This window comes from Pleurodeles waltl, chromosome 7, assembly GCF_031143425.1.
Source record: "Pleurodeles waltl isolate 20211129_DDA chromosome 7, aPleWal1.hap1.20221129, whole genome shotgun sequence".
Taxonomy (NCBI): Eukaryota; Metazoa; Chordata; class Amphibia; order Caudata; family Salamandridae; genus Pleurodeles; species Pleurodeles waltl.
In genome coordinates, this window is record NC_090446.1 from 1,257,322,451 (window position 1) to 1,257,343,031 (window position 20,581).

The following is a 20,581-nucleotide window of genomic DNA, read 5'->3' on the forward strand; positions in this document are numbered from 1 at the left end:
TCTTTGGCCATGAGAAGGGTTGAGTCACAGCATAGATGGAGTAGTCTTCGCCATGATTAAAACAAAGTCTGCCTGCATTTAAATTTGGTGGGCGGACTGCATTTTTTTCGGTGGGGATACTCCGTCGCTCTTGTCACAGAGAATTCTTACTTCGAAGAAATAAATCAAGCTATAAGTTAGAGGGTAAAGTTTTTGACCAAGATGAACCTGGTTGGTGTATGCAAAATGGGATCCATGGTGGCCAGCCTCAAATTGTGACTAGGTCCTGGTCTACCACAACCACTGACTAGCATTAGCACTTTGTGCTTCTTGGTGCTATACCTATTTAAAGGATTAGGCACTGATATCTCCGGCCCCCCTTGTTGGATCTTATGCTATTTTGGTGTCATTTTGTTTCTTAAATGTTATTCCATTTGTCTGATTCGGTTTAAGATTGTTATTGTTTTGCATTTTTACTTTTTAGGTACTGCAAAAGTATTTTAAGCCTGTCTGCTCTGTGCCATAACTACCAGGGGTTTGGGCACAGGGCAATTTAGTAACTTTAAGTGGTCACCCTGACAGTGTTTCAGATTGTTCCTTGAGGTGGGTAGCCACCCATCCCAAATAATAACCCAATAATACCTGCAGCACTGTGTTGGTTGTAGGGGGGCTACCTGCCCTATTATTCATCATGCCAGGAGGTGCTTGCCCACAAATTGTTGCCACCTGAGTGGGGGAGGAAAGAAACCCTTTAAGCGCTTATAATGCAGCTCCATATCTCACTGCACGGGACCCGTAGGACTGTGGTTGCTGTATGGAAACTGCATGTACTACTCTTCATCGCACCAGGAGGCACATGCTCACAAATTGTTGCCATCTGAGAGAGGGAGGCGAGAAGCCCTAGAGGGGCATATAGCACATCTCCATATCCTGTTGCGTGGGACCCACAGGACTGTGTTGACTGTAAAGGGACTACCTGTTCCAGTATTCTTTGCGCCAGGAGGTTCTTGCCCCCAAATTGTTGGCATGTGAGGGGAAGGAGAGAAACCCTCAAGGTGCTTGTAGCACAGTTCTATATGCCACTGAGCAGGACCCTCATGACTGTGTTGGCTGTACGGGGACTACATGTCTCACTATTCATTGCATAGGGAGGTACTTGCCCACAAATTGTTGAAGAAGAGAAACGCTTGAGGCACTTATAATGCAGCTCCATAACCTGCTGCGCAGGCCACGCACTGGCCGTGCTGGGCCAAGCCCTGGCCAAAGGTGGGCCCATCCTGCCTCCTTCTGTGCCTGGAAGTGGCTGGGCCACTTCTCTTGGTTCCATTGTCTTAAGGTTCTAGACACTCGCTGATTCTTGTGTGTTGGAGGGTTCTAGCTACAATCCTTTTAAGCAATTATTATCAGGTTTACCCAGCTGAGACATGGGTAAGCGTAAGCTTCCCAGGAACAGAGATAGGGCTGATACCACCACCAACTAAGTAGGAGGCATGGTCACTACTCTTGACTCCTTTTTAGTGCAGGCAGTCGGCGTCTTGGCCAAAGAAATCAACTTAGCGGTTGAGACTTTTATTTCTCAACTTCGGACGGGCCTCCAGCAGTTCCCATGTACCACTATTGGTTCAGCTGGACCATCATTAAGCGGCAGGCTGTGAGGGCTGCCCTGTGGTATGTGGCCAACAGCCTAACTTGATGGCTCAAAAAGCCCAAGCTTATGGAACTGGTACACCAACCATCCACAATTTTTTTATTAATAGTGCCAATGTTTTTTTGACCCACAGCCTCTCAGCCAAAAGGAAACACAATCTCAGACATGGGGGTCAAATCAAATCAGGTTGAGCTGGTAGAGTAGAACGGGGCAAAGTCTGGTCTACTGTGAGAAACTCACCAGAGCTCAGCCCTACTCCATCAACTCCTAATGATGCTGTTAACATAGCTGCAAACACTGACTGGTCCTGGTTACTTGAGAATATCAAATCCACAGTGGCAGAGTGCATTACCTCTTTGATGGTTCACTTGCAGAATCTATAGGATACCATAACACATGTAACCCTGGCCCAGTCTAAGCTATTAGCCATGCTGGCTCATGTCAGTTACCAGTAACTAGTTGAACCAGGTCCATGGCCTTGAGCTCCGCTCTCGCTTTAGGTCCCTCTCCCATTCAAGGAGCTCTGTCAGTTTCTAATGCCCAGCCTTCCTCCTTGAATGATGTGGCTTCCTTGCCAGCAGGCAACATTGGTGGAGGTGTCTAGCCTTCCTCCTTGAATTGTGTGGGAGCCCCACCAGCAAATAACCTCAGAAGAGGTGTCCATGGTTGTTCAGAAGCATGGGACAGTCAGCAGATCCGCAAAGTTGTTCCACCTTTAAACCCTATTCCAAACCAGAGTTGTCTTTCCCCCCATCCAAAAGCTGCCCTTATGTTGCTGTTTTGACTGGTGTGCCGTACCTACAAACTCCTAGGGAGAAACACACCATCAAACTTTTAAAAAAAATTGCCACTGGCTGTCTTGTAACTCTGATTTTAATGTCAAAGAATTCAATGATATTCTGTTTGTTAAGAGAGTTGAGTTGGTTGGTCCTGCAGAAAAATGGGCTAAGATGGGATTGTGTCATCATTAATTGTAACCGTCCTGGCCTGGCCAATTGTATAATTCAATCTGGCGCTAGGAGATACATGCAAGAAGCCAATATTGACATTGTTCCCCTCAGTTATTTTTACCAATATGTACAACCCAGGAGGGAGAGGGAGAGGGGCCTATGCCCCCTAGGACAGTTGTGCTACCTAGTCCACCAGTTTCTACATCAAACCGTTTTATCTCCCTTTCTGATTTGGCTAACATCGACTGACGTTCAAGCCCCACTAGTGACGCTTTAGAATCCTGTGCCCAAGTGCTGGAAGATCCAGGGGACCATACTATCTCTTCAACCTCTGACCCTAGCAGACCTATGTGGGGAGCCTGTAAAATCCCCTGCCTCATTACTGATGGTGTCTCCTCTGTGCCACCCACCAAGCTCATTTCTTGGAATGCATCTGGCCTAGCCATTAAACTCTCCTGTGAGGATTGGTATAGGTTTATCAATATGTTCGATACTTGGTCACTAACTCCTTTGTTTTGTCCAGGCTTTGTTAATTTCATCCAAGCTGCCATTTCTACAGGGAAGAGCCGACCATCAGGTGACTGTTTGGGTGAAAAACACACCACCTTGCTTGGTCACTGAGAGTGAATTGGGCTCACCTGATGTTTTATGTGTTAGTCTGTGGTTTACTGCTTATGTGAGTAATTATGTTTACAATTTGTACCACAGACCCGGGGGTAACAGTTCTGAGTAATTTACTATAGACATTATGGGTTCAGATATGGCAGCTGTTAGAAATGGGGTATTTGGTTGGCAGTCAGGTTACCCCCTGTCCAAGCAAGGACCCTCAATCTAGTCAGGGTAAGTCACGCACAATCCAAATTATCCTGTGCCCACCCTCTGGTAGCTTGGCACTGAGCAGTCAGGCTTAACTTCAAAGGCAATGTGTAAAGTATTTGTGCAATAAATCATACAATAACACAATATAGCACCACAAAAATACATCACACAGTGTTTAGAAAAATATATAATATTTATCTGAATATTTGCAGGTCAAAAATTATAAAAGATGCAATAAGAAATTGTAGAGATGTCACTGAAAAGTGATATGAAGTGTCTTAAGTCTTTAAAAAGAAAACAAAGTCTCTTTCAAGCACAAGTACCTGGTTTGGAGTGAAAAATCTCCGCAAATGGCCGCAGAGGAGGAGATGTGTGGAAAAATGGTGTGTGCGTCTGTTTCGCCCCTTCACACACGGACTTGCGTCGTTATTTTTCATGCGGGGAAGACATTGCGTCGATTTCCGGCGCACGGACAGTCTCCTCTGTGGGTCGCAGGGTTTTTCAGATGCCCAGGGGTCTGTGCATGGATTCCTGGGCTTGTTGTCCGGCTGCATGTTCTTCCGGTGTGCTGTGTGTGGAATTTTCTCCCTCACTGCAGGCGTCGCGTCGATTTCCTCTCTGGAAGTCGGGCGGCATTGTCCAGGCGGGTCGTGCGTCGAAGTTCCGGTCGCACCACAGGGGTTGCGCCGATCTTTTCCTTGCGGGGTCGAGCGGCGTCTTTCCGGATCGGCGTGCAGTGAATTTTTCACTGCGGAGCAACTGTGCGTCAAATTGTTTGGCGCACAAGGAGTCCAGTTGAAAGAAAGAAGTATTTTTGGTCCTGAGACTTCAGAAAACAGGAGGCAAGCGCTATCCAAGCCCTTGGAGAGCACTTCTGCAGCAAGGCAAGAGTTCAGCAAGGCAGCAGGCCAACAGCAAGGCTGCAGTCCTTTGTAGAAAACAGTCAGGTGAGTCCTTTGGGCAGCCAGGTAGTTCTTCTTGGCAGGATGCAGGTTCTGGTTCAGGTTTCTTCTCCAGCAAGTGTCTGAGGTGGTAGGGCAGAGGCCCTGTTTTATACCCAAATGTGCCTTTGAAGTGGGGGAGACTTCAAAGAGTGGCTTAGAAGTGCACCAGGTCCCCTTTCAGTTCAATCCTGTCTGCCAGGGTCCCAGTAGAGGGTGTGGCAGTCCTTTGTGTGAGGGCAGTCCCTCCACCCTCCCAGCCCAGGAAGACCCATTCAAAATGCAGTTGTGTGCAAGTGAGGCTGAGTACCCTGTGTTTGGGGTGTGTCTGAGTGAATGCACAAGGAGCTGTCAACTAAACCCAGCCAGACGTGGATTGTAAGGCACAGAAAGATGTAAGTGCAAAGAAATGTTCACTTTCTAAAAGTGACATTTCTGGAATAGTAATATTAAATCCAACTTCACCAGTCAGCAGGATTTTGTATTACCATTCTGGCCATACTAAATATGACTTTCCTACTCCTTTCAGATCAGCAGCTACCACTTCAATAATGTATGAGGGCATCCCCAATGTTAGCCTATGAAGGGAGCAGGCCTCATAGTGGTGTAAAAGCGATTTTAGGAGTTTTACACTACCAGGACATGTAAACTACAAAGGTACATGTCCTGCCTTTCACCCACACAGCACCCTGCCCTAGGGGTTACTTAGGGCACTCATTAGAGGTGACTTATATGTAGGGAAAGGGGAGGTTTAGTCTTGGCAAGTACTTTTAAATGCCAAGTCAAGGTGACAGTGAGACTGCACACACAGGCCTTGCAATGGCAGGCCTGAGTCAAGGTAAAGGGGCTACTTAAGTGGGTGGCACAACCAGAGCTGCAGGCCCAATAGTAGCATTTAATCTACAGGCCCTAGGCACATATAGTGCCCATTATTAGGGACTTATAAGTTAATTAAACAGTCCAATTGGGTATGATCCAAAGTTACCATGTTGAAAGGGAGAGAGCATATGCACTTTAGCACTGGTTAGCAGTGGTAAAGTGCGCAGAGTCTATAAGCCAGCAAAAACAGTGTCCAAAAAGTGGAGGGAGGCAGGCAAAAAGTTAGGGGTGACCACCCTAAGGCATGTCAGGTCTAACAGCAGCCCTTCAGGTTGATGGGCCCAATTCATAAGTGTAAACTGAGACTTTTGGTCTAAGTTTAGACCAAAAGTCTAAGTTTTCAGTTTTTAGGTATTCACAAAGGTAAGTTATGAGTAGTATCTTTGTGCCTGCACTCAGGGCAGATCATCCGCACTCAGGCCGGATCATCCACACTCAGGCCGGATCATCTGCACTCATGCCGGATCATCCGCACTCGGGTGGATGAGGCAAAATGCATACCAACACACCAATGTAAGTGCTTACCATCCCCCACCCAGCTGCAGCTGAAATTGCGAAGCCCACACCCAATTCCAGCCTTGCTGCATACATAAAAGTAAAGCTGTCGCAAACAAAACCTTTCAGATCTTTCAACATGCCATTGAATGTGTTTGTTGGATTGCCCCTTGCTATGCAACAGGATTATTTGAGGACGACGAGGAGGAGAGTAGAGAGGATCGTCAAACAAAGGATAAACCTCTTTGTTTTATTTAATCTTGAATTATAAATTTGTTGATAAAGTTTGACAGTTGGATTTTTCACTTGATGTATTTTTACAGTTCAAACCAGTGACAAAATGGAGGGGGTGAAAAAGTCTCAATGAATAGCAGGACTCACGTATTTTAGTGCAGTGAGCACTAAAATCTGCAAGTTATGCCCCTTTCCCCCACCATTCAGGGCAAAACTTTGAAATGGGTTTTATTCATCACATTCCATGAAAACACGCAGTGCCATAATCTATCAGGTTTAATAAATACAGATTCAAGGTCTAAGTGGAAAAGGAGTCACTACAGAGAACACAGAATTATGGAGTGAATTTTCCCTCCTCCAAAAATACTTTGAAAACATAGAATATCAAAACTACATTAGGAAAAGTTTTATTTATCATACTCTCTCCCAAGGCCTAGAATAACCCTGAGCTGTTTGTATTGGCTTCCTCCTCTTGCTTGAAGTGTGACTGAATTGTTGCTTCTGTACTCTCTTTCAAACTATCTACATGATGTCCTCCTCCCCCTGCCCTTTTCTCACAACTCCTCTTTTACCTTACTCCTCAAAAGTAGATTGTATCTATATATATTTCGACTTTCAAATCAATACTTTGCAATTTACATGGGTCATTTCCAACCGCAAAAGCAGGTCTTATGAGCCTGGGAAAAAACACTTGGCAAATTGCAATTTGCTATATAGAAGGCACAGCTGCTAAAATGGAGGCAAATAATATTCGATGCCCACCATTACCTCCTTGTTCGTCTTCCTCTCAAAATCCTTACGCATGAGTTGATCTCCATTCAAGCAGAACCGATTTACCAAACTTGACTATTCCTCCCCAATCTAAGATAGCCCCATGTAAAGGTAAGGCAAATACCTCACTTCCTGGGGAGGACTTCCTGTTTCTTTTGTCTGCAGCCAACTACCACCTTGGCTGCAGGTATTTATGTTTTTTTTTTTCCTTTTTAATTCATGGGCCTGCTTTAGCTGTGTTTTTTGTTGTTTTTTTGGGTGACCCGATTACAGGGGGCATCTGGGGCTTGCTGGGCAGCCTGTGATGACATCAGGGAAATTTGTTTAATTTTTTAATGTATTTTATCTGAAGGAATGTATGTTTTCCCCACATTTGTTTATTTGGCCGATGTGCATGGTGCAGGGTGCTGATTGTCACATTGGACAACGGTTATTTAATTGAGTCGACAGACGTAGGGAATTTTGTCTGACCGGAGAGCCTCCGGGCTTCTCAATGGGTGTGTCTGTCAGCTTCTGTCTGGCTAGGTGCAGGCAGGGAGCATGTTGGCGAAGGAGCGGCAATGCTCAGGTAAATGCTTTCCTGTGCCGTGCGAGTTGCGCTTAGTGGTTTTGCCTCATCGCTCTTCCTTTCGAGGGTGTTTGGCTGCTGTTTTTGCTCCTGCATCTGCATGAAGAGTGATGCAGAGGAACTTCCCCCGGTGGCTGGGTCATCTGCTGGGGTAGTTATGACCCCGGAGTGTCAGGAAATTATCGCTGTTGCTATGGAGGTTGCATTTTGGGCTCAGGCAGGCCCTTCCCCTGTTAACGTTCCTAGGATGGATCCTTCAGTGGAGGGGGATGAGGAAGACTTTAGGGACCGTTTTGTCTAGGGCATAGATTTGGCTCAAATTCTGCAGCATGTGAGAGACAATTTGGGATTCGATGATTCAGTGTAGATACTGGGTGCTGATGACTTTGTTTTCCCTATATTAGCGTGCTGAGCCTGAATCTTTGCCTTTCTTCTGGCTTCCATTTGATATCTGCTGACGAATGAATGGAAGGATGTGAAGAACCAGTCCTTCCCTCAATTCTTGTTGAAACATTATCCTCTGGACCAGTTTGGAGAAGAGTTTCCATCCTCTGTGAAAATTGATAACATTATGGCTGGGTTGTCCCCCAAGGAGGCTGTGGTGTCGAGGATTGTTTGCCCACTGACGCTGTTGATAAGAAGGTGACTGTGAAGCAGGCCTATGTGGCTTCTAGATTTGCTAATATCTATTCCACTTATGCTATCCAGTACCTCCTTAAAGATTTCCATTTGCTGGCAGAGATGGTGCAGGAGGGTGTGGATTGTTCTGCCCTCATAGCTTTGATGGAGCAGCAGGTGCAATTTCTCTCATCACATTTGAAAATCTCTGTGCACCTACATCAGTTTCAAACACTGCCATTGCGGCCTGTTGCAACATCTGGATGTGCTCTTGGAAGGCGGATGCTGCTCAGAAGGCAGTTCTCTTGATGCATCCATTTACTGGTTCCAAGGTGTTTGATAATGACTAGGAGGAGCTGATCAAGAAATCAGTGTAGAACAGGAAGCTGGTTACTCCTCTTTGTCCTGTCGCTAGGGGCAGAGGCATTTCCCTCTCGGGGAAGGCTACTCAGCACTCGTCCTTTTGAGGCAGTACTCGTGGCCGTGGCACCTTTAATGCTGACAAATCCCGTTACACTGCAGCAGCTGCATCTGCCCCTGGCCCTGCCAAGGCATGACTGTCCCAGGTTTCATCCAGTGGGGGGTCCTCTACTGTTCTTTCAGAACATTTTGGCTTGTATCATTCAAGTTGCAGTGGTCTCAGATGAATGTAGCATAAATTTTAGCAACACTCCTCCTTGCCATTTTTTTGAGACTCCTGCTCCTCGCTCCCTGATGAAGTTGGCTGTGGTACTCCAGGGGATTCAGTTGCTGCACCAGAAGGATGCAATCTTGACTGTTTCTCCTCAAGAGATTTTCTATTGTTATCATTCCCTGCTTTTCCTGGTGCAAAAGAGGTCAGGGGAGTTCCATCCCGTGCTAGACCTTAAGGAGGTCAATTAGTAAATCCCTCATGTGCCTTTAAAAATGGTGTCCCTCCAACTGAATTGGCCCCTCTTGCGAAGGGCAAGTTCCTGACCTCCAGCGATCTCTTGGATGCCTATCGTCACGTCCTGGTGCATCCATCTCAACAGAAATGCCTCTGTTTCTCTGTCCAGGGTAACAACTACCAGTTCTGGGTTCTGCCCTTCAGGCTGGCATCTCAATGAAGGGTGTTCACCATGCTTTTGGCACCATTGGTGGGATTTAGGCATTCTGAAGATATCCAGCAACTCCCTTACTTAGATGACTGGCTGATTGCATCTTGTTCTTTTTCCAAGGCCCAGGTACACATTCTCAGGGTGACCACGCTGTTGCAGGAGTACAGCTTCTTGATCAATTGGAAAAAGTTCTAGGTCCAGCTGTGAAAAAAATGGGCTGACTGCAGAGCCCTCTAACTTTTTGTCCCAGTTTTCACTTTTTGCTGGTGTTTTCCTGACTCTGACGGTGCCCTGGGTACTGCTAACCAGTCCTAGGGCCAGTGCTCTGTGGGAACTGAGTATGCAAATTAGGTTAATTATAATTGGCTATAAATCCCTAGTATATGGTAGAGCATGTAGGTTTAGGGATCATAGCATAGGTAGTGATCCCATCAGTGCACTGCTGAGGTGCCCAGTGTCATGTTAAAGACAGGCCTGCCTTGCTGGCTGCTTTTAAATTAAAGTTATGTGCAAATGCGACTTTGGAATTAAAAGTACTTCCCAAGACTTAAACTACCTTATTTGTACATATAAGTTACCATAAGGTGTGCCCTAGGTGCTCCCAGGGTTGAGTGCACTCTAACTATAAACAGGAATCTTCAAACATATGTTTTATATTCCCTGGTGAGGAAAAATAGCCAAATTAGTTTTCCCTCATTGCAGTGAATAGGCTCCACAGGCTAAAATGAGAAGACTTTATTTTAATTATTAAAGTCTCCAAAGAAGCTGGATATGACACATTTGGTCTCACACTGATTGGTATAATAAATGCAACAACTTGTCATTGTTGGATTTAACTAGTTCAGGGAAAGAGTTTTAGAGCTTTTCCTAAAAATTACTAGTTTCAGCTCTGTAGTGCCCTTCTCTGATTGGCCAGCCTTTGACAGCCTCAAAAGGCCGCCTTGATGAGGTGTGAAGTGGCCTGGGCTGAACACAAAGGAAGTACCTGGGGGAGGAGATCTGCCTCAGCAGATGGTGAAACAGAATGGGGGTAGAGCAGCTAAACAGGTCTTCACAATAGTGTAGGACATTTGAAGCAACTCAGGGCCTCCCTCATTTCCTGCAAACCCAGACAACCAGGTGCCCTTTTAATTACAATAGGAGAGGGCAGGAGAGGGTTGTGTTAAGGATTTCTAGCCCCACTAGTGGGTAGGCTCAGCCACACCTAACCTCCAAAACTCAGTTTTTGCCATTTTTTATTTTTAAGGAATGTTGCTCCCTGGGATTGATTTTTGCTACACTTCCCAGGAAGTGGTCATCCAAGGGGGTAGTGGCCTGCCTGTGATTGGACAGTGCCCCCCGCTTTTCCCCCTAGAGGCAAGGATAAATTTGACAGAACTGCACCCACACCTCAGATCCCTACAAGGAACAACATCGGAAAAAGAAGGACTGCCCTGCTGGACCCATGACCTGCACTTAGACACTGCACTCTGAAGGACTGCACCAGCTGCACACTTGGAATTCACCACTAAAAGGACTTGGCCTGTCTTCAACTGGTTCCAGAAGGGACCCCCTGCTTGCTACAGGTGAAAAATAGCTAACCAGAGTCCCCCTGCATCAACACCTGAAGGAACTGACCTGCTGACCAGTGGCTAGTGGTCATTTGTGGATTTGAACCAGGTGCATTCTGGGAGTTGGAGTCCTAACCTTCAAGGAGCAACTCAGAGCTTCTGGAACCTTGGGGTGAGCTGTGGACTCCTAAAAGACCTTCAAAGATCTTCTGGAAGAAGATCCAGAAGTTTGGAGAATTTTTGGAAAAACGCTCCATAAAGGGACCAACCCCCCCCCTGCAGTGAGTTAATCCAGTTTACCACAACCGTGACCCGGCCTTACTTGCAGGTTCATCCTGCTGAATATTTCTGGAGCCCAGACTTCCATGATTTCACCAGGCACTCCTGAAAAGGTGATCCTACGGCCTCACATCAAAATTGGCTTACTGAGGAAGGTTGACCCCCATTGGAAAAAAATGCTCTATAAAAGTGACAAAGTCCGAATGTAAAAAGTTGACCTGGACTTCCCGTGCAGCATATCTGAGGAGGGCTCCAGGGATGTCGGATCAAGATTCAGCTTTGTCCCAGGTGAAGATTTCTGTCCTGAAAAATCATATAAGTCCGAAGGTAGAATTCCTCACCGAGGCCTCCTGCGATGTGCATCCAAAAAGGGCTCCAAGTAGGTTGGATCGGATTGGTGACTTCGTCCCGCCAGAGAAAATCTTCAAGAAAAAGACTCAGGCCCTCATTATCACTTTCGTGGCCGTTTCACAAGCCAGCCGAAGTCACAGGCGCCGAAGACCGCCATATTATGAGTTACGTTGGATTGGAAATCCAACACCGTTGGCCTGGCCGATGGTGGAAGAGAGGCATTTCCACCGCCAACAGGACTCCGTCAGCCATACTATGATACGTAATAGTGCAGAGCGGTTTCCTGAACAGCGGTGTGGTGCTGGCGGTGGAAACGCCGTCACCCATCCCCTTCCGGATGACCACCTTGCTGAGACAGGTAGGTGAACTGTCCAAAAGGGGGGGGATATGGGTGTGTCTGTCTGTGTACGTGTGTGTGTTTGTATGCAGAGGGGTGGGCATATATGTATGAGTGCGTGTATGTGTGCAAATGGGGGTGTCTGAGTGCATGTTTGTGTGCAAATGGTGGTGTCTGAGTGCATGTTTGTGTGCGAATGGTGGTACATGTTTGTGTTCGAATGGAGGCACCTGAGTGCATGTTTGTGAGCGAGCGAGTGGTGGTGTCTGGATGTATGTGTGCGGTAGGAGGTGTGTTTCTGCATGTGTGTGGATCGTGGGGAGGTGTCTGCATGTGTGTGGATGGGGGTGTCTGCACGTGTGTGGATGAGTGGGGGTGTCTACATGTGTGTGGACATGTGGGGGGGTGTGTCCCGGTGACTGGAATGGACATTCCTGTCGCCGGGTGCATTACCGCCAGGCTTTTCGTGGTGGTGCAAATGCCACGGAAAGCCTGGTGGTGTGCCGACTCAGAATACCACTGGCGGCCTTATGGCTGCCACCAGGCCGGAGGTGCTTACCCACCGCCCGGCAGCCCGACCGCCTGGGTGGTATTGGTAGCGTTGTGGTGGTTTGGCTTCAGCCAAACCACCAATGTCATAATCGGGCTGTCTTTACTGCCGGCCCCACGGCATTAAGACCGCCACCGTGAGTATGGCGCTCTTCAGACTGCCACACTACTAATGAGGGCCAAAGTCTGCAGGGTAAAAGTTTGACCGAGGCCTCCCGCATGTGGTAGCCGAGCAGGGCTCAATCGCAGTGATCCTCAAACTTTGACTTTGCCCCATTCTAATGTGACCAGATTGGCTCTTTTAGTTTCTATGTGCTAGAAGACATTTATTCTTTAAACATTCATATCTCCGGTTCCCCATAACCAATTTTAATGGTAGTGGTGTAAGTTCAAAGATAAACATATACTCTGTTTTTATAAATTGGTGTTGTATTTTTGTTCTGTTTTGCATTTTACTTATTTACTGTTTTGTGATTTTTAAATGCTTTACACACCTGTCTTCTAAGTTAAGCTTTGCCGCTCACTTCAAGCTACCAAGAACTGAGCGGGGATCCATTTTTTTAGACCTGACTGGACCTAGTGGGAGTTAGTAACCTATTGCTGAGTGTAGGTACTTATCTGCCCTTACCAGCAATCCAGGTTCCAACACCAGCCATCGCAAGATCTCCTCTTATTCAGGGCCCTCTTCAGGATGGACTTGAGGGAGGTCTCTGTGTCCGAGGAACATTATGTTTGTCTCTGCTCCCATTTATCCACTGTACTTCTTTGCCCTTCGCCATCTAAGAAGACATGGCTCCACTGTTTGAGGGAGATGTCCCTCACATTAGCCCTTGCCCCTTGGGGGAGGTTGCACCTGTATTCCCTTGTTAACCATCTCCTGTGGCATTGGAACTCATTGTCTCTTGAGTACGAGACTCTGGTTCCAGTGACTCCTCAAATACTCAGAGATCTCCAGTGGTGGTTGGACTCCACTCATCTGGATAGAGGGTTTTCTTAGGTTCCTCTTCCTGTTCTCGTTCTCACAACCAATGGCAGTGGGACAGGTTGGGGTGCCACTTTGAGAGATTCCACTGCACATAGGAGATGGAGTCAGTTGGAGGCTCTTCGAATTAGAAGCAGCTGGGAGCAGCCCGGAAGGCCTTCTTTTTTTTCATCCCCTGTTATTGCAGACTGTGGTGTGTGTTGTGTGTGAGGATGAACAAAAAGATTGTCATTTCCTATTTGAATTGCAGGGCTGCATGTGTCCCTCTCTGTTTTTCCTTTCCTGGAGGATTTGCCTTTGAGCTGAATCCCATCTCCTGTCTCTCTCTGCAATCTATCTTCTTGGGAGGGAGAATGGGCCTGCTGATGCTCTAAGTCAGAGGCTTCTGTCCTCTGTGACGATGTGTCTGGATCTGGTGGTCTTCAGTCCTTTCTGTCTCAGTTAGGTTGCCTTTGACTGGATTTCTTCACCATCAAACAGAATGCCCTCCTTCCTCAATTTTGCAGTCTGGTTCCATCCTCAAGGGCCTACGTGATAGAAGCTCTGGCTGTTCCCTGGTGCAAGGGTCTCTTTTATTATTTCCCACCCATCCCTTTTCTCCCTCAGGTGGTTCAGGACCAGGCAGAGATTCTGTTGATTGACCTGGCTTGTATGAGGCACCCTTGGTTCCATTGTCTTCTCCATCTTTCTGTCAGGTCCCATTTGTTTTTTACTGATCTATACATCCCCTTCTTTGGCTGGTGAGCCTACGCAGGTTGCTGCTTGCAGTCTGACACTTGAAGGGCAGTCCCTACTAGATCAGGAGTGTTCTTTGAAGGACGCAGCAGTCCCGGTGGTTGTCTAACCTTATGGCTTATGGCCCTCATTGGCAAAAGTTTTCAGTTGGGTGTCTGGATAAGGGGTTGTCATCTTCTTTCTGTGACCCTATGGATGTATTGAAGTTCTTACGGGATGATTTTCCGCTCGGTTTCGTCTGTCTCTACCCTCCGTAGTCAGTGGATGACTGTTCAAGCTTGCCCCTCTAGCAGCTTGCTTACTGTGAAGTTATTTTCATCAGTGGGTTATTGTTCATTCCTCTGTGCCTCTTTGCGTCTTGCTGCTGGTTCTGCAGGGTTTGCAGGGTGTGTCCGTTGGAGTCTTTGGACACTACCTCCTACAAGTTTCTTTTGGCTAAGGGTGTGTTTCTGGTAGTTATTTTGTTTGGTAGACAGGTTGGAGAGATTAGGACTTTGTTGTCCTCCACACATTCCTTTGTTTTTTTCCAGACAACGCTGTTCTTCGTCCTAGTCCATGCTTTCTCCCTAAAATTGTGTCCTCTTTTCATTTGGATTCTGATATTGTTTTGCTTACCTTTTGTCCCTCCCCGGTGTCTGACATGTGTTTGCGTTCAGTTGAGGAACAATGTGTGCTTTCTGTCTATTTGCAGCACACTTTTGGTTTTCACAAGTCCAATACTTTGCTTGTCTCACATGGTCTGACGAAGAGGGTTCTCCAGTCTTTTCCCGTTGGATTAAGTTGGACATTTCTCACTCCCATTCCTTGGCTGGTCAACCAGTCCTGTCATCTTGCCCTGGGAGGTCTACTAGGGGTGTTTCCACCTTCTGGGCACCATTTAAGGGTGGTTCCATTCGTGACATTTGTTTTGCTGCCACTTGGGCTTTGCCTCACACTTTTATGACCCATTATCATTTGCAATTGGGAGGCAATTTCTCCTCTGATTTTGATTCTGCTGTTTTGAGTTCTCTGGGCCCTCTTGTAGAGTGATGTACCTGGGTCCATGCATTAAAAATTACTTCTTCTTGGATGCATTGTTGTGTTTTGTTTTGAAATCAGCTGTTTGGCTTGGCGACGTACTTATATGGAAGGACTGGTAGAGGAAGATTGACAAGAAGGTAACTTACGATTACTCACCCATAATTTTCAGTACTCCGAGTCCAGGCCTGAGTTCCCACCCCCCTCCCCCTGTAGTTCAACTGATTTCTTTCTAGGCTTTGTTATTTCAGTCCTCCCCAGGAAGTGAAGTAATTTTATTACCTATAGATGGGGGCCATCTTGTATTGAGGAGGAATGGAGATAAACTCATACGCAAGTACTGTGATGAGGAAGACATGGACTCAGAGTAATGAAAATTTGTGGTGAGTAACCAGGCATTTTTGCTCTACCACTCGGGTGTAAAAGCCGACATTAATGTGACTCTGCCTTGAAGTTCAATACTTCTGATTCAGAGCAACAGCAAAAATAAATGCAACAGCAAGTACATGCTTGCCTATTGCTCCAAAGATGATTCTCTTAGTGGTTGTCTCGAGTTTGCAGGTCTTGCAGCAGTACCGGCCAAAAAAGATTTGTAAATGATAAAATCCTCTCCCAAGCAGATGGAATTAGTGACTTCCTGTCCAGAACCACTGCAGGATCCGTTACCCTAGTCAACAGATATATGAGCAGTATATAGCTCCTGAGTAATGTCGCAGCAAGTGTTGTGGAAAGTAGCGGAGCTGAACTGAACGTGAGGATCAGCCACATTTGATGGGGACTTATAAGATTTACTAATTACAGCATAATGTAATATAAATGAATGAATGAATGATTTAATGGCCTTTGATATCGTCCGCATCTTCAACCGAAAACATCTTGGTTTTAGGGCTGAGAACAGAACAAAATTTAGACGCAGGCTGTACAATAAACGAGCCAACAGAGTAAAAGAGTATGAGGCAGTTTATGATGGTTAGCATAAATGGACGTTTGGTGCAAAGCCAGAGGAGAAGCAATGCAAGACTTGGTCACCATGATCGGTAACTACAAAAACTCTCAAGCAGGAAGCTAAGCAAAGAGATAAAGAAGACGGTTGGGAATGCACTGCGGTGGGGTTCGATAATAGACTTTAAAGGTCAGGCACGAGAGGCTGCATTTGTGTAATTGGAGTTTTGAAGTCTATATAATGCTAACGTACAATATAACATGAACTGCAGTACAAGAACCTTGTCAATATATAACGTCCTTCTAATGTTAGATGAGCTTTCTCTAAGTAATTGTTAGGAGACATGCAAACCACGCAGGAGACCAAAACAGCTTAAAATTAAATACAGCCCGTAATGAGCTGCAAGAAAGATGCACAGTTAAAACACACATTGGCAAGTCGAGTTTGTGTCTGATTGTGCTAAGAGTAAGTGGGTAAGTATCGGAATAAGTCAAGGACTGGATGGACTTAGTGCATGCATAAAAGAGAGGTGTTTTCTGCTAATGTGACGGTGGGTTCCATTGCTGTGCTCTGTTTATTTTCTTTTATTTTTTGTTGGCGTTCTATGCTGCGTGTTAAATTGCTTTTCTTGATTTGTCTTGGTTTTCTGTTGTGCTATGTTATTTTCTGGTGATGACTTTTCTCGCTATCGTTTTGATGTTTTTTATAGTGTGATACATTGTTGTGTTTTGCTATGATGGTCTGCTGTTGTGCTATTGTGGTGTTTTGCTACTGTATTTTTGTGAGGAGTATTGTGAGTTATTATGTTTTGATTTTGTTGTGGTGTTTTTTATTTGTGTGATGCTGTTGAAATCTTTGAATGATGGTATCCTGGAAGCAGTTGCAGATAGGAAGTAGGCGCTAATATCACCAACAGACTGCTCCCGAGCATCTCTGCTGTTGTCAGGTTACTGGCTGCCTTCCTCTTCGGGTAATCGGAATATTTCAGAGGGCAAAAAAGTCACAGTTGTCATTTCCTAGCAAGTGGATTCTGGTGTTTCAGTTGAGTGCAGAAGCACATCAGCATGTCACAGTCTCTGCAGAGCAGGCAACAGGAGGAATGACATTTCCATGCCGTAGACCACTTTCCCTATGTGCTAGAGCAACTGACTGCACACGTGTCCCACCTGGCACAGAGTACACCATTATCGCATCCGGCACCACTGATACGCTATCAACATGCAAGCTGTGTGTGATACCAAGGGTCGCCCAGCTGTAGACATAATACTACACATATGTATGTTTCCACTGAAGCATTTATTTCCCTTTGTAAATTTTACCTAAAAAATAAATAAATTATCTCTGGATGTGCATAACATGCACAAGCACGAAATGCGCTTGTTTTATTAAGGTGGGAGGATGAGGGGTGGAAGAAGAAAGGTACTAACCTGAATACCATGGGAATGCACAGGAGAAAGACTCAAGTTAGCGACGTACACAGTATAATTACAAAAAGCTGCAAATAATTTGCCCCTTTTCGCTCTTCGTAAAAAAGTCATCATTTTAATCAGGCTAAGTTTCAGTGCTGTTCCAAATGCATATTCACTTGATTTTTCTTTATATATTGATTTCGCTTTTCCAAATAAAGGATGCATGTACGTAATGCATCCATTCACTTTTCAATGAACATTTGCAGCAACAATTCGAGTTGCTAGTCATTCATTTGAGTGATTTATCCATTGTGCCGAAACTCTTTTTTTGTACTAGCCCTTGCAGTTATATTAGAACTGGACAATTTACAAGTCCTTCCTTCTTCTTCTTTACAGCATGTTTAATAAATGGGGATATTTTGTACCATGCTGCTCTGCCTGATAGAGGACTCGAAGGCACATAGGGGGTCATTCTGACCATGGCGGTAATTACCGCCATGGCGGAGGTCGGCGGTAGCACCGCCAACAGGCTGGCGGTGCACCGCTGGGCATTCTGACCGCGGCGGTTCAGCCGCGGCCAGAAACGGAAAGTCGGCGGTGTACCGCCGACTTTCCGCTGCCCGTCTGAATCCTCCATGGCGGCGGAGCGCGCTCCGCCGCCATGGGGATTCTGACACCCCCTACCGCCATCCTGTTCATGGCGGCTCTACCGCCATGAACAGGATGGCGGTAGGGGGTGCCGCGGGGCCCCTGGGGGCCCCTGCCGTGCCCATGCCAATGGCATGGGCACAGCAGGGGCCCCCGTAAGAGGGCCCCAAAAAGTATTTCAGTGTCTGCCCAGCAGACACTGAAATACGCGACGGGTGCAACTGCACCCGTCGCACCTTCCCACTACGCCGGCTCAATTCTGAGCCGGCATCCTAGTGGGAAGGTTGATTTGCCCTGGGCTGGCGGGCGGTCTTTTGGCGGCCGCCCGCCAGCCCAGGGCAAATGTCAGAATCACCGCCGCGGTTTTCGACCGCGGTGCGGTGTTCTGACGGCGGTACCTTGGCAGACGGCCTCCGCCGTCCGCCAAGGTCAGAATGACCCCCATAGTGCTGGCTGCAAATAAAAACAAAACAGGCAAACGAGAGAGAGAGGGAAAGCTTCAAGGCTAATCCCACTTCATTGTAAATCACTGTGATGAGTAGCCCTCCTAACTCTTAGATTTGTCCTTGTGACCGCTATTTGGGCTGGTTTCAGGCAGCAGATAAATCTGAGCTATTAAACATACTTAAACAGCATTAATAGAGGGCTTCAGTAAGCTTGTTGGCCCAATGCACCCAGGAGGAGTGTATAATGCCTGAATGTAGAGTTCTTGGTTTATATGGGTCGAGACATCTGGTAATAACAGCACAGTATCTTTCTCTCCAGTCTTTTCTTTGTAGTAACCAGACAGGCTACATTCATTGCGTAAAGCGTAATACTAATCGTACACATTTATAGCATTGTCACATAAGTCAAAATTGTAAATACAAACCTAAATTATTGTTCAAATTCTTTAAAATTAATATGTTTTCAACTTTCATCTGTTGCACTATATTTGGAGCCAGGTGAAACAAACAATATTGGACGGAAGAAACAATAAGACATTCCACATTGATATGAGGAAACACCATGCAAATTTGACTACCTACGTGCCTCCGAGCCAGAAGAAACTTCACTAAATGCTAATCAAAACAGCAAAATATATTAAACCACTTCATACTGCAATTGTGCTATTCCTAATTACTGTAAGCGAGTTTTACAGTTGCCCGATGTAATAGTACTCAATTTAACATCTTCATAATGATGGGAAGCTGAACTGGCTTTTCAGTGACTCATACCTATGAGTTGAAGGTCATAATATTGTATTGTCTCTTATATTTGTTATATTCACCCAATTTACTTGCAATATATTTGCTATGTCCCTCCTGCCAAGTATGTTCTTTTCTATTTGTATGTTAATTGCATTTTCTGTAGAAGAATAACACTTTTAGAGTTTTAATGGAAACATCAGCAGTCACTTTATAAATGCACAGTATGAAAATCTTACATTTCCAGATGGATGCTTCCCAGTTCCCTGGCTCAGGCTGAACATGATATGACCGTATGAAGGTTGGACTCACAATGCTAACCGAAACATCAAACTCTTCTACTTCAGCTCGGAGACAGTCAAAAAATCCCTGTGCGGCGTGCTTTGATGCAGCATCTGAAAGTACACAGAGAAAAGAAGACTCACTCTATCAACTGAATTTTCTCAAGGTGCTAACAGTTGTTAACTCAAAAGTATACATTTTCAAACTCAGAATTATATTATGAGAATAGATTTGACTTGTGAAATTATATTTACAGGCTCATTTTCGCAGTGGATGTGTTTGTCCACTGAGCAAACATATATTTCAATGAAACTGTTAACACAAAGCTGGCCTTCCTCTTTCCAGAGTTCTCTCCCTTTCTACTTCCATCCCTTAATGTGATAATTGTGCTATTCTTCTGATTAACTATTGTATATGCTCTGTCATTCCCAATTGTTCCCTTTTACATGCGCTTTACCCTCGTACGTTCCCTTCTACATATTCTTTGCATTAATCATCTCCTAAATGTGACATTCAGACACAAATGCCCAATGGTCCATTTGATACATATAAGTTGACTTCTACCTCTTCTGTTGCAAACCTGCATGCCTTGTGGACACCCGGTTTATTGCTTAATACCATCGTTCTCATCTTTCTTATTTTTATATATGAGATGTAACAGTGTGGCTTTAGCAGAGAGTATCAATGGCTGACGTGGAATAGTGTGGCAATATAGAATACCTAGGAGACAAGGAGTATGGGATATACAGCATTTAAAAGAGGAAAACAAGAATATGTTATCAGCGAAAATACCTAAAGAAGGCCCCTAGGCAATGAATAGGATGGAGGATGGATTAAGGATGACAGGGATAGAACACACATACTTGATGTGAGGCATAAAGAAAGGCACAATGGAGGAAGAAAAGGCTGTAAGAGATAGATGCAACCATATGTGAAAACCTAGAACAAATATGTGTGGATAGATAGACAGATAGATAGATAGATAGATAGATAGATAGATAGATAGATAGATAGATAGATAGATAGATAAAGAGGACCTGACAAACGGGATGATTAAGGAAGAAAGCTGACTGCTAATGTTGTAATATTATTATATTACTATATTACAATTTTGGTTATTGCAAATAATAGCTACTGCTAATTATGGTTAGTGATAATAACTAAAGCAACTTGTCTCAGTATTAAAGCTGCAGGCATTCAGTTTGCAGATAAAGCTCACTTTTGGAAAGTGCAGTAGATGGTTAGTGACAGAAATAGATGTTAAATTTTCCTGTACCATTTTACGTTTTAAAACGTTAAAAGTGTAAGATCGAACTGGCTTTTAATATAAT

General features: G+C 45.4%; 1 protein-coding gene across 1 annotated transcript in view; it reads right to left on the minus strand.

Moving 5' to 3' along the window:
* The window catches only part of DHRS7C (dehydrogenase/reductase 7C), a 151,406-nt gene that overhangs the window by 37,857 nt on the left and 92,968 nt on the right, over positions 1 to 20,581 (minus strand). Inside the window, exon 6 of the mRNA XM_069200421.1 lies at positions 19,208 to 19,363. Coding sequence (XP_069056522.1) covers positions 19,208 to 19,363 — 156 coding nt within the window. The remainder of the gene's footprint in view (positions 1 to 19,207; positions 19,364 to 20,581) is intronic.